General features: G+C 40.6%; 1 protein-coding gene across 2 annotated transcripts in view; it reads left to right on the top strand.

Moving 5' to 3' along the window:
* Nucleotides 1-4,844, top strand: part of LOC135542152 (semaphorin-3F-like) — a 94,854-nt gene extending 90,010 nt beyond the window's left edge. For both annotated transcript variants that reach the window (XM_064968862.1, XM_064968861.1), the window contains 2 exons: nucleotides 164-297; nucleotides 2,015-4,844. In XM_064968862.1, the coding sequence (XP_064824934.1) occupies nucleotides 164-297; nucleotides 2,015-2,449 (569 nt within the window). In that variant the 3' untranslated portion in view covers nucleotides 2,450-4,844. The remainder of the gene's footprint in view (nucleotides 1-163; nucleotides 298-2,014) is intronic.
* Nucleotides 4,845-14,399: the final 9,555 nt, after the last annotated feature.

Below are 14,399 nucleotides of genomic sequence, written 5' to 3'. Positions count from 1 at the left end.
ATGGAGTAGAGATTTTCAGTGGCGGTGAATACATCTCATCCATTCATTGACTTTATTTATGCCATCACACGGCAACATTTTCATCAAATAGATATGAAATAAAACATTGCTCTTCTGGATTTTTGGTCTTTGTCGGACATGATTGCCATGGTGTCTTTCTCAGCTAATAAGAACACCTTGGAGATGGTGCAGTATGGGGTGGAGGGCAGCAGTACCTTCCTGGAGTGCCAGGCCCGTTCTCCCCACGCCGCCATCAAGTGGCACCTGCAGAGGGACAACAGTGACCGCCGGAAAGAGGTGAGCGGCCATCTATGACACACACAATATCACTCAAACTAGTATTCTTCCCAAAACACTGTTGCGATCTATACTCTCTGCCCATTGAGCCCAGACGTATTATATATTATATATATATGCCACCACTGCGACCTGTATGCTCTAGTCAGCTGGCCCTCGCTACATATTCGTCGCTAGACCCATTGGCTCCAGGTCATCTATAAGTCTATGTTAGGTAAAGCCCCACCTTATCTCAGCTCACTGGTCACGATAACAACACCCACCCGTAGCACGCGCTCCAGCAGGTATATCTCACTGGTCATCCCCAAAGCCAACACCTCCTTTGGCCGCCTTTCCTTCCAGTTCTCTGCTGCCAATGACAGGAACGAATTGCAAAATTTGCTGAAGCTGGAGACTTATATTTCCTTCACTAACTTTAAACATCAGCTATCTGAGCAGCTAATTGATCGCTGCAGTTGTACATAGCCCATCTTTAAATAGCCCACCCAAATAGCTACCTCATCCCCATATTGTTTTTACTTTTCTGCTCTTTTGCACACCAGTATTTCTACTTGCACATCATCATCTGCACGTCTATCACTCCAGTGTTCATTTGCTAAATTGTAATTACTTGCAACTATGGCCTATTTATTTCCTTACTTCCTCACGCCATTTGCACAAACTGTATATAGACTTTCTTTTTTTCTATTGTGTTATTGACTGTACACTTGTTTATTCCATGTGTAACTCTGTGTTGTTGTTTGTGTCGCACTGCTATGCTTTATCTTGCCCAGGTCGCAGTTGTAGCCTACCTGGTTAAAAAGGTGAAATAAAAATTTTACAATTTAAAATTTAAAAAATATATGGGTTTTTGGTATACTATGACCTAAGGTAATTCAAACCATACATCAACTTTGTGACAGGGGATGTGATCTTGTTCAGATAAAGTGGGATTAGTTTAGGAGTAAATCTCCCAGGAAGGACATGATGTCCCCCTCTGTCGACTGCACTTCTCATTCTGTTACATAATGATGCCGAAGGGTCTTTCTCAGGCTACAGTATGTTTCATCTGAACGTTGAAGTTGTCAGTCTATTGATGTATTACTGTTGTCAGTGTATTGATGTAATACTGTAATAAAGAGATAACAGGCATACAGATATGATAACCAGGTGGTTGGTTTTCAACCTGAAGGGATAAAGCCCAAACTGTCCTAGTACCCAAAGGGAGGGCCCATCCATAAAACAACATAAGACCTGCTCATAGTTTCTCCCCCTGAGGCTATTCTTAAAGTTTACTGTGAAGCTATAGTGTAACGTCTGTTTTATTTGGCTTTTCGGTTGGATACTGCCTTTCCCCATTGGCATGGCTCAATTGGCTGGGCTGTTGCTCAACCCATCTGATTCTGGGTATAAAAGCTGTCAGCAGCTATTCAAACTCTTGGATATGTTTCAGGAATTACATCGAGAGACAATGGAAAACATCACTAGAGCACTTTTATTGAAGTGGAATTGACTGTCGTATTTAACTGCAGATCAATGTGGATCATGTTAGCGGAAGAATGTACAGGTAGACATAACACTGATATATTGATATAGTAGGTGGTTGGTGGTGCTGGGCTGCCAATAAGAACAGGAGATTAGCTGTCAACTTGGCCTCTCCACTGATGTTACTATCCTGGCTTTACATCGTGCCTCATTTCATCATTGTAGATTCAAGTCATAACTCTCTCTCTCTCAGATGCGCTCTGACGGGCGGGTACTGAAGACAGAGCAAGGTCTGCTGCTGCGTTCTCTCCAGCCCTCAGACTCCGGGGTCTACCAGTGTACGGCCACAGAGAAGAACTTCAAACACACGCTGGTCAAGCTGCAGCTGGTGGTCCTGTCCGGCCGAGCCATCAACAACGTCCTGGTGGAGGGTGGGGGACTGGGGCCATCTGCTCTCCAGTCCAGCGCTTGGACGCCCAGCGCGGGTCAGTACAAGGACCTGCTGACCATCCTGAGCCAGCCAGAGATGGGCCTGATCAACCAGTACTGTCAGGACTACTGGCAGCTGGGAGACCCCATGATGGGAGCCATCAAGGCCAATGACATGAAAGAGCTCAAGGAGCAGAAGAAACCACGCAACCGCCGACATCACGGTGAGGGAGAGGACGAAGAGGAGGTGGAGACATGAGGGGTCCCTCAACTCTCCCAAACTTCAACCGCACCCCAGGGAAACTGGGAAAGACAATTCAGGAGACTGACAAGGTGAAGGAAAATCAAAACCCACAAATAAAAGAAACGGAAGTGGAAAAAAAACAAGTCATACAAACAAACACAGCCCACATCCCTTTCAACAATAAAGTATATGATACACAGTATTTATTGTAGGTTGTATATAGTATCATTCTGTGGATTTCTTTGTACTTATAGAAAAATGCTCTTTGTGTATAGGTACCTTTTGGGTAAATGTTATTGTATTATTGTTATTAATTGTATTATTGTTGTTACTGTCATTACAAAACTCTTAATCTTTCCATCTTTCGACATTGACAGCTCTGTTTGGAATGTAAACTCTGTTGGTAGTAAGCTGAAAGGGGTCATTGTGTAAACAGATACGTTAACCGAGGGTTGGGGTAGATGGGGATATAATGGTTTCCTGTTTGCCTTGACTGAATGTCAATACTCATATTCTCAGCTCACCAGGAAGTGTTTGAACATACAGTAACCTCACAATCAGTGCATAAGGACAAAGACTCCTGACTCCAATTTCAGAGGATACACAAATGGCCCCACTCATTGGCTAGCTGTCCATTCTCCCTGTGAACCTGTTGTCTAAATGACTATGTTGAATACTGTTGCTGCTAAGCATAATTGGCTCCCCTAATAGGTTGATGCTATTTATTTTCGGGCTTCATTGGTTATTCCTCTCTGTACAGTATGTGCCATTAACTCAGGCAAACCAATTGTTAAAAATACAGTGTTGCCATGTAGCCTATGCATGAAATCATCTCTAGATTACCAGAGTCCGTGAAGGGGGGGGGGGTTGAAACTAAGGTTATTATTGAATGGCCAGGTCAATCGAAAAGATTGTTTAACAAAGAATGAAAAATGGATTAAAACCTTACCTTTCAGCAGCTAAATTGTGGTAAATGACATTGTGAGAATCAGAAAGTAAACTTACTCAGAAGAGAAAAAAAACACTGTAGATACTTATCAAATAAATATTTTAAGGATGTCTACGAGCTTTGTTTGGTATATTTTATCTAAACATCGAATGGGACTGAGTGTGAGGTACAGTAAAGGGTCAAGGTTGTGCACAAAGGGCATTATTCTCTTACCTTCAAATTATTAAATTGAATCTTATGGAAGGTATAAGATATTCGAAACATTGACCAGGGTCAAACCTAGCACACTTTGGCCAAATACATTTCCTTTTGGTCAACAAGAACTAAGCAGAATTCAGTTTGAGATCAAGCGAATCTAGAGTGGAAGAGGCGAAGTGAGAGGGATAACTGGGCCCAAAATCTGTCTTCACCTGCCATTTTGTCTTGTTTTTTTTCCTCTCACCAAGCAGAGTTTTTGTATGGAGGTCAAAGAAAGTGTAGAATTTGGTTAACAAAACATGGAATGGCTTATTTGCTACTTGTGGCTTATTTGATCGACCAGAAGTTTCGCAATGCTTAAGGTTGTTACGAATGCACTGATAGAAGAAGGACACGTCACCTCCCGGCAACTTTGAGAAAAAACACTTTGTATCGGTAGTTGTGCCTTTTATCACAATCGTATCTGCCTTCTCATTGGCTAGAATGGTCCCACCTGATATTGCCTCCTACCAACTCCCTTCCATTTTTGAAGGCATTTATATTCATTGTTAGAGAGGTCAATGGAGTATCTGATCAATATAATGGATAATCTATGGCAATGCCCAGATCACTTCCACTCAGCAGCCATGTTGGTTCAAACTAAGAGCCGTCTCTTTTCATTTACCAGTGCATTTGGATTCTTCGACTTTACATGTGAAAAAAAAATGAATGTCCTCCTTACACAACAAAACATTGTAACAACGTTGTGACAATAACCAAAATATTCATTGTGTGCATGAATATGTATTTGTACTGTAATTATGAAACAAAAAAAACTATGTTGTAGTTTTTCTGTTCTTCAAGTGTACAGTATGGTCAAACGTCAGCGAAGACATGAGGGACAGCCTCAGTGCAGCATAAAACAGAATGGAGGAGAATTACTATGTGTAATGTACCAGCAGATATTGACAGGCTCTCTTTTCCACGCTTCACTATGGGATAGTATTCATTCCCAGAATAAAACCAGACGGCCCCTGTTACTCTCCTCCAGTTGAAAACAGGGTGTTACAGCAAAAAAAATGATTGTACAATTTCTTGGTATTTTTACGGTGTTTTTTTTTTCTTTTGGTTTTGTATTTCTTTTTTTGTGTTCTTTTTGCTATCAGTTAAGATTCAATGCACAGAGGTGATGTTATTGTAATTACTTGTGTAAATTACTTTCTCTTCCCTTTCCATTGTTGTTGCTGACTAATAAATTAAAGCTCTATATTTTATAAAATATAATGCTCTGCTTTTATTCTGATGTACGGTGTGATGTTTCCATATTATATTTTGTGTATCACTCAGAACTTTTGGGAATAAATGTTCCAAGCTACCATAGAGAGAGAAAGATGAGCTACCAGCCATTTATGGCAGACAAGGTCATCATTGGCAGCTTGACTGACAGTGACGCTCTGTTATTATCCAAGATGGAACCCTGGGAGGAAATAGATGCGTAGTGCTTTTCTTCAGCCTCAACATTTTTATCATCTCCTCTCATATTTCAATACGGAATCACATGGCCTATACCCTCATTTCTAGTAGATATCGTGATCAAATGGACTGTATGATTTGTTGTGGTCGTCAAGTAACCCCAACAGCACACATTGTTGTTGTAATCCCGGACAAAAACACCTGAGTCAACTAACCATCAAGTTGAAAAGTAGAATCAGATGTGCTTGTCCGGGGCCACACTCAAATATTTGATCTGTTGGAGGTACTCGAGGACCGGAGTTGGGAAACACTGCCTTAGAGGATGGCGCTGACTACAAGGCCATGGGAGACTGCATGGTTAAAGCAGGGCCTTGAGGATTTCCACACCTTGTAAAAGCCAAGACAGCGGGTTAGAAATGACCCTTTCCAGGCAGCACCAGACTGAGTCGCTTTCTCCATGACCGATCTAGCTCATGGCCAAACTGACACAGTATCCCCTATTATACCGTGTTCTAACATGTGTCTGTTGTGCTGATCTTGTCCACATTCTGATTGAGCCCACATTTGTCGACAGGTGTAAACAATCAAAAGTCTCATTGTGATTAGATCTTCCTGACCGCCTCTGGAGGTAGTCAAAGACACATATTGTGCGGATGTCTTTGAAGTGTAAACAAATCCGGACAACAAAAGCGTATACATTTGGCCAATGTCAAGGTTGTCTCGCCCTGAAAAAAATCACAATGGCCAGCTGAATTAAGATTATGGTCTTCATTTGAAACCAATGCGGTTTGCCACAACCAAATACCGCATACAGCTCTGAATAAAATGGCCATATAGAAATAAAGATATTTATGAAGCGATATCGTCAATCCAGATGCTCAGATATTTATAAGTGAGGACACGATCAATGTGGGCACCATCCAATGTACTCATGCATAAATCATCAGATTTTTAAGTGTTTTGGGAAAATAGAATATACTTGGATTTACCTGCATTAAGTACCAATTTCAGTTCAACAAAGGCAGATTGTAGCTCCGAAAGAGCCTTGTAAACCGTGGGGGCAACAGCGTACACAACAGTGTCAGCTGCATACAGGTGTATGTACTTTTTTAGCAGATAGACAAATATTGTTTATATACACAGTAAAAAGTACAGGACCTAAAAGATCAATGAAGAGGGCAACACAGTGTTTCCTTTTGTCAATTAAAGTGATGCATTGGAGATGGTGTTATGACCTGACCTGAAAGCAGATTGCAAGTGTTTATAAACACTTAGAATACAGTTTGTAGCAGATTGATAAACACTTAGGAAACAGTTCGTAGCAGATTGATAAACACTTAGAATAGAGTTCGTAGCAGATTGATAAACACTTAGAATACAGTTCGTAGCAGATTGATAAACACTTAGAATACAGTTCGTAGCAGATTGATAAACACTTAGAATACAGTTCGTAGCAGATTGATAAACACTAAGAATACAGTTCGTAGCAGATTGATAAACACTTAGAATACAGTTCGTAGCAGATTGATAAACACTAGAATACAGTTCACTAAGAATACAGTTCGTAGCTAGGAGATTGATAAACACTAAGAGAATTGATTTAAGATAAAAAAATCTTCACAAGACAGTTCAGAGATTGGAGCTTCACAAGACAGTTCAGAGATTGGCCGATAATTATTTAGGTCGGAGGGATCACCTCCTTTGCGGCGATGGAGCGCATGGGCCGCCTTCCAAACCCTGGGGAAAGTCCCTGAGATAATTGTCAGGTTAAAAACATGTGTCAATAATTCTGCAATCAGGGGAGCAGAAAGCTGCAGTAAGAAAGGAGCAAGCAGATCAGCCCCAGTGGATTTATTTTTTATTTTTTACATCAATCTTAATCAAGGCGTCTAACACATCACAAGTAGAAAGTTGTTGAAATGAAAACAAAGATTAACTATAAATTGACAGCTATTCCATCGAGCTCGCTAGAGGGTAGGAGATACATTGAAGTAGACCAATGTTACTTTAAAGACAGCTATAACAACAGGATGTGCTCTCTCAGCTAGCATACAAGGCCTAATCATGGTAAAAGTAATACTTATTATTGTAATGATAATAATAGTAAGGGCAAAAATAATTAGAACAACAACGCCAAGATGAAGTGTCAACATTCTCTCTGCCTCTCCCACAGCACACAACAGAGAAGCCCAGAATCACAAATGGCTTTGTTGGGCCAGGGATATTGATTCTGAACTGGGAGCAGTGAGAGGCAGCAGTTTGGCATCCCATGAAACTGCTTGATTGTTCTGATTTGACCTTCAGAAGATCCTCAGTCAGTGATTGGTCTTTTCCAGTCAGTCACACCCACTCCGTTACTCAGAACTGATAATCCACTGACATCATCAGTGTCCTAACCTGGGGAGTTTGCCTGGTGGGAATTTGAGCAGATCAACTGTTCTTATACCAATTACAATTGCAATGTACTGCATGGAATACTGTATATAGGGTTAGGGTCACATTTAGGTTTATTTACAAATTCCCAGGTCTTGGCTGAAAAAAACTCTTACCTACTTACTACCTGACCAAGAAAAACTCTAGGCTCTACTTATCAACACAACACAATTGGGTTAGCAAGGACAGACAGTCGAGAAGGATAGAATCATTGGGCAAATCTGCAGTGACTTGACCTGGGTAGGCAATGCAGATTTTTTTTTAAAGCGGGCAATGCTGCTCCCTGCTGGACAGTTATAGTATAAACCATGTCATTAGTGGACTAACATTTTTTTTTCCACAAGCATTTTAAAGCACAATTTAATTTGTATCGCTGAAGAGTAATTTCCGATAGAGCCCACGTGTGCAGCGTTTACCGGGAATGCAAGTCACCTCTGTCGCGGGAACATTGTCTTTAAACTTATATCACGCTGTAATGCAGAACTTCCTAGATAAAGATTGAATAGAGCCCTTAGCATAATTGTTCATACACATTAGTTATCCCATTTATTAATTTGACCATCTGCAAACAACTGAATGGTAATGTCTGTTAGTTATATAGTTATCTTATACTCTTGTTCTTCTACCACTGCCAAAACGCATACAGTTGAAGTCGAACGTTTACAGACACTTAGGTTGGAGTCATTACAACTCGTTTTTTAACCACTCCACAGATTTCTTGTTAACAAACTGTAGTTTTGGCAAGTCGGTTAGGACATTACTATGTACATGAAACAAGTAATTTGTCCAACAATTAATTGCAGACAAATTATTTCACTTATAATTCACTGTATCACAATTGCAGTGGGTCAGAAGTTTACATACACTAAGTTGACTGTGCCTTTAAACAGCTTGGAAAATTCCAGAAAATTATATCATGGCTTTAGAAGCTTCTGATAGGCTAATTGACATCATTTGAGCCAATTGGAGGTGGATCTGTGGATGTATTTCAAGAACTACCTTCAAACTCAGTGCCTCGTTGCTTGACATCATGGGAAAATCAAAAGAAATCAGCCAAGACCTCAGAAAACAATTTGTAGACCTTCACAAGTCTGGTTCGTCCGTGGAAGCAAGTTCCAAAGGCCTGAAGGTACCACATGGATCTGTATAAACAATAGTACACAAGTATAAACACCACGCAGCCGTCATACCACTCAGGAAGGAGAAGCGTTCTGCAAATCTATCCCAGAACAATAGCAAAGGACCTTGTAAAGATGCTGGAGGAAACAGGTAGGAAAGTATCTATATACACAGTAAAACGAGTCCTATATCGACATAACCTGAAAGGCCGCTCAGCAAGGAAGAAGCCACTGCTCCAAAACCGCCATAAAAAAGCCAGACTACGGTTTGTAACTGCACATGGGGACAAAGATCATACTTTTTGGAGAAATGTCCTCTGGTCTGATGAAACACAAATAGAACTGTTTGGCCATAATGACCATCGTTATGTTTGGAGGAAAAAGGGAAAGGCTTGCAAGCCAAAGAACACCATCCCAAACGTGAATCACAGGGGTGGCAGCATCATGTTGTGGGGGTGCTTTGCTGCAGGAGGGTCTGTTGCACTTCAGAAAATAGATGGCTTCATGAGGTAGGACAATTATGTGGATATATTGAAGCAACATCTCAAGACATCTCAAGTCAGGAAGTTAAAAGGGTCTTCCAAATGGACAATGACCCCAAGCATACTTCCAAAGTTGTGGCAGAATGGCTTAAGGTCAACAGAGTCAAGGTATTGGAGTGGCCATCACAAAGCCCTGACCTCAATCCCATGGACAATTTGTGGGCAGAACTGAAAAAGCGTGTGTGAGAAAGGAGGTCTACAAACCTGACTCAGTTGCACCAGCTCTGTCAGGAGGAATGGGCCAAAATTCACCCAAAATATCGTGGGAAGCTTGTGGAAGGCTACACCAAACATTTCACCCAAGTTAAACAATTTAAAGGCAATGCTACCAAATACAAATTGAGTGTATGTAAACTTCTGACCCCATGGGAATGTGATGAAAAAAATAAAAGCTGAAATAAATCATTCTCTCAACTATTATTCTGACATTTCACATTCTTAAAATAAAGTGGTGATCCTACTGACCTAAGGCAGGAAATTTTTACTTGGATTAAAGGTCAGGAATTGTGAAAAACTGAGTATAAATGTATCTGGCTAAGGTGTATGTAAACTTACGACTTCAACTGTATATACTTTCCTCTGGAGGAAAAACCTCCACTTACAAACTGCATTGTAGCATTTCACCCAGTAGATGGCATGGCACACCAGTAGCCATGATGAAAACAAAATGCTATTATCTACGTATGCTTGAATGTCATTCATTCCTTTGTATTGCGTCTGGGTTCAACTGCCAATAAATCAATGAGACAAACTGCACATATTCATCGTCTTTATAATCTTTGTCCACTGGGAATGTACTCAGTCACTCGGATGATGACGGATGAAGTCACTTCAGTGTCACAGGAAACAGAGGCATCCATAGTAAATGGTAAAGCTGAGTGTATTATTAAGAGGAAGGCAGAGCGACATTCCATACCTGAATTTGAATTTAAGAATTATGCCACTTTATACTCTCGCGTCGCATCAATTACAGATACACACATTCTCTTCATCTAACGGAAGAATGTCTCATTGATTCCATGACCATTACCCCAAACATATGTCAATCTGCCTTCAGGAAAGACCTTACTGTTCAATAACATGTTTAGTGCTATACCATTGCGTGTTGCATGTTTGTAAGCTTCATATTTCTTTATCTCCTTTTTTTTATCATAATCCAGACAGCAATGTGCATGTTTGTTTGTCATTCCAACATTTCTTAATTTCTTTATTTTTACATTTTGGATTATGTGTGTCCAGTGGCAATTTTAGCATGTCAATCTTGGTGTGGAAAACTCATTTTATTTTATGCATGCCAGAAAAGCCACTACACAACACAACGCTAAACAAAACATTAATTGCACTTTAACGGTGAAAAACGGTGCCCGCAAACTATTAGGGCCTACATAAAGCTGTCCCAACAGTAGAGCTTTATTTTCAGCACAATGGAGTGAATCCTTACCATCGCTAGCTATCAGCGGAGCCTTGCCTGGCAGCGAAAAAGTACATTTAGCCTAATTTACTGCCTTTTTAAAAACATAGCTGATAGGGCTGACTTGCTTAAGCAAATGTGGTTTCTATTGACAATTGTGATGAACAAACAATGGCATAAAGGGATGATAAGCAGATAAGAGGCAATCCGTAATTTGATTAAGACATTAATGAGCGAGCTAAGATGGACGTAGTTTAGTTTTTAATGGACAACGACAGAATTCAGAATATGGGCTGTTCTTACAGTATCCTGTACACCAAGTCAGAACCGTAGCATAAATAAAGGGGGCATATAAGCAGACAATAAAAGCTCTTACAATATTTGATGATTACATTTCTCTAAACAGGCTATAGGCTACATTTGTAACACCTAGTCAGAAAAGTAGGCTAAGTTATGAGGGGGAAAGGGAACAAATTATTAGGGTGAGACACATGGGCTACTAAAAGCTTACTACACAACATACACTTACTATTAATTTCTCAGCTACAGTATACATATCTCCCTGGCATTTTACATAATTTCTGCAGCAGCATACAATACATTTTTGGACTCACCATTGTGCTGTGCTCACTTGAACAGGAAGGTGGCGCGGCGGTCCTTCTTGTGGGTAAAGTTTGTCATGAAACTATCAAATTCTGGCAGTCTTTGGATTTATGGTGCTTTCAAGACAACTGGGAACAAGGTCGAATCTTGACGTCAGTGATTTTCAGGTCTTAGCTTTAGAAAGAGGCCTGAGTTCCCGACTTAGAATTCCGAGTTGGATGACTGTTCAAAACTTATTTTTCCAGTTGTCTTGAACTCAGTAAAGTCTGAGATTTCCCAGTTCCAAGTTTCCAGTTGTTTTGAATGCGGCAGAAGTCATGCTGGATTGACAGCATGACCACTTTATTCAACCTTTACTGGCCCATGGTGTTGCATGTGAATGTTTATCCTTTAAAGCTTGGAAAAGAGACACTTCAACCCAGACTTTGACCCACAACCTCTCCACCTAATAACAGGCAGGGGAATCAAAACAGTGATTGCTTTGCAACTGATTCCTTCCAAATCACTCATTGTTGAATTTGCAATCTCCAAATTGTTGTGTAATGTTTATATCCAATGGCTGACAAGCACCAATCTATAATTTAGCTTCATATTTTTACATTTCAGTCATTTAGCAGACACTCTTATCCAGAGCAATTAGGGTTAAGTGCCTTGCTCAAGGGCACATCAACAGATTTTTCACCTAGTCGTCTTGGGGATTTTATCCAGCGACCTTTCAGTTAATGGCCTAACGCTCTTAACCTCTAGGCTACCTGCCACCCTATGTCAAGGATCTGCATATGACAAGGATTGAAAAGCATTTGCCAGTAGATTGTCGAAGTGATTCATGATGATGACTGCATGTTTAGCTTGCAAAGCTACAGTAGATATATGAGTTGACGTCATTTTATTTGTGGCCAATGACCTTGAGCCTTCTTGGATGGCAGCACCCAAGTGGGCTTGAACTTTCTAGCTCTCCCTATAGATTTTGCTGTGACAGAACACTGAGCCAATGACTACGCAATTAGAGAAGATTACCGAACACTACGCTCTGTATTTTCTGCTGGCTGCCCCTCCACCACATAAATCACTGAGCGTGGCTGAAACACCTGCATTTTGGAGCTGCCTTACACAAGAAAGCAAAAAATAGACCAGATTTGTATGTGGCTTTATTAACTCAATATATATATATATATATATATATATATTTTACATTGTTTCGAACTGACATGTGATACATACACAAATAACATGCAAAACATGCAACACCATTTTTTTAGCTATTAGCTAATACAGGTGGGGCCCAAAACAGGTGGGACTCTGTGTGTGTATTGTTTTGTATTGATAGCTATTGCTGCACTGTTGGAGCTAAAAACATTAGCATTTAGTTGCACTTGCGATAACATGTGCAAGTCTGTGTACACGACCAATACATTTTGATGAGATTTTTTCCGTCTTTTATCCAATCAATTATTCAGTGAAATCTAACTGGAAACTAAGTGAAAGGCATGTTAAAGTCCCAAGTCCCACTGGGTAAGGAATAGCTGTTATTACTGGCTTTTAATCTCAGCGACCGCCAGTTTTAAGAGGAGCAGGAAACGGACTCTCATTCCTCCCACCACAATACAGATGAACAGAAGGCATGAGACATGGCAAGCCTCTCTAAAGGAAGGATATCCCATTCCCATCTCAGCCGTCTGTATACCATTAACATTCAAAGAGACCAATCTGAATTAATTCCAAGTATCCTGGAGAGTCACTCGAATTGTGTCCGTTTTGGCATAGCACACTTAGGGATTGTTCATACTAGAATATAAGTTCAAGTTAAATTGAAAAAGTTATTCACTCACAGTGCAATTCGGAAAGTATTCAGAGCCCTTCCCTTTTTCCACATTTTGTTACGTTACAGTCGTATTCTAAATTCATTTTTTTAAATTAAATCAATGTTCCCACAATACCCCAGTGAAAACAGGTTCAGACATTTTTGCAAATGTATTTTAAAAATAGAAATATCTTATTTACATTTACAAGTATTCAGACCCTTTGCTATGAGACTCGAAATTGAGATCAGGTGCATTCTGTTTCTATTGCACACAGTGGCCTACATCATTCTTAAATGGAAGAAGTTTGGAACCACCTAGACTCCTCCTAGAGCTGGCCGGGGGCCAAACTGAGCAATCTAGGGAGAAGGGCCATGGTCAGGGAGGTGACCAAGAACCTAATGGTCACTCTGACAGAGCTCCAGAATTACTCTATGGAGATGGGAGAACCTTCCAGAAGGACAACCATCTCTGCAGCATTCCACCAATCAGGCCGTTATGGTAGAGTAGCCAGACTGAAGCCACTCTTCAGTAAAAGGCACATGACAGCCAGCTTGGAGTTTGCCTAAAGGCACCTAAAGGGCTCTCACACCACGAGAAACAAGATTCTCTGGTCTGATGAAACCAAGATTGAACTCTTTAGCCTGAATGACAAATATCACATCTGGAGAAACTTGGCACCATCCCTACAGTGAAGCATGGTGGTGGCAGCATCATGTTGTGGGGATGATATTTAGCAGCAGGGACTAGGAGACTTGTCAGAATCGAGGGAAATATGAATGGAGCAAAGTACAGAGACTGTTGATGAAAGCCTGGGGCGAAGGTTCACCTTCCAACAGGACAACAACCACACAGCCAAGACAACGCAGGAGTGACTTTGGAACAAGTTTCTGAATGTCCTTGAGCCAGAGCCCGGACTTGAACCCGATCTAACATCTCTGCAGAGACCTGAAAATAGCTGCGCAGCGAAGCTGCCCATTCAACCTGACAGAGCTCGAGAGGATCTTCAAAGAATGACAAAGTACTGAGTAAAGGGTTTGAATACTTATGTAAGTGTGATATTTCAGTTGAATTTTTTTTTTTAAATAAATGTGCAAAAATGTATACAAATCTGTTTTTGCTTTCTCATTATGGGGTATTGTGTGTAAATTGATGAGGAAAAAGGCTGTAACGTAACAAAATGTGGAAAAAGTCATCCGTCCCGAATGCACTGTATGCTCTACTGTTTAGAGAGGCTACTGTCAACACGTACATAACACATGACAGAGGGCACGATATGATGAGCCTGCTTATGAGTCACTGGTGAATCTGTCCATTTAAGCTTTAAAATGAAGCTTGATCATGTCATTTCATGTACAAGCTGCTTTTACGAGTCAGCTTTCAATTGCAACATTAACTGAAGGCTCAATTCAATCCGTAGAGCTGAAGATATGAGCTCGTGTTTGAAATTTAAAGGCAAC

Source organism: Oncorhynchus masou, chromosome 6, assembly GCF_036934945.1.
Source record: "Oncorhynchus masou masou isolate Uvic2021 chromosome 6, UVic_Omas_1.1, whole genome shotgun sequence".
Classification (NCBI taxonomy): Eukaryota; Metazoa; Chordata; class Actinopteri; order Salmoniformes; family Salmonidae; genus Oncorhynchus; species Oncorhynchus masou.
This window is presented reverse-complemented; position numbering and strand designations above follow the sequence as displayed.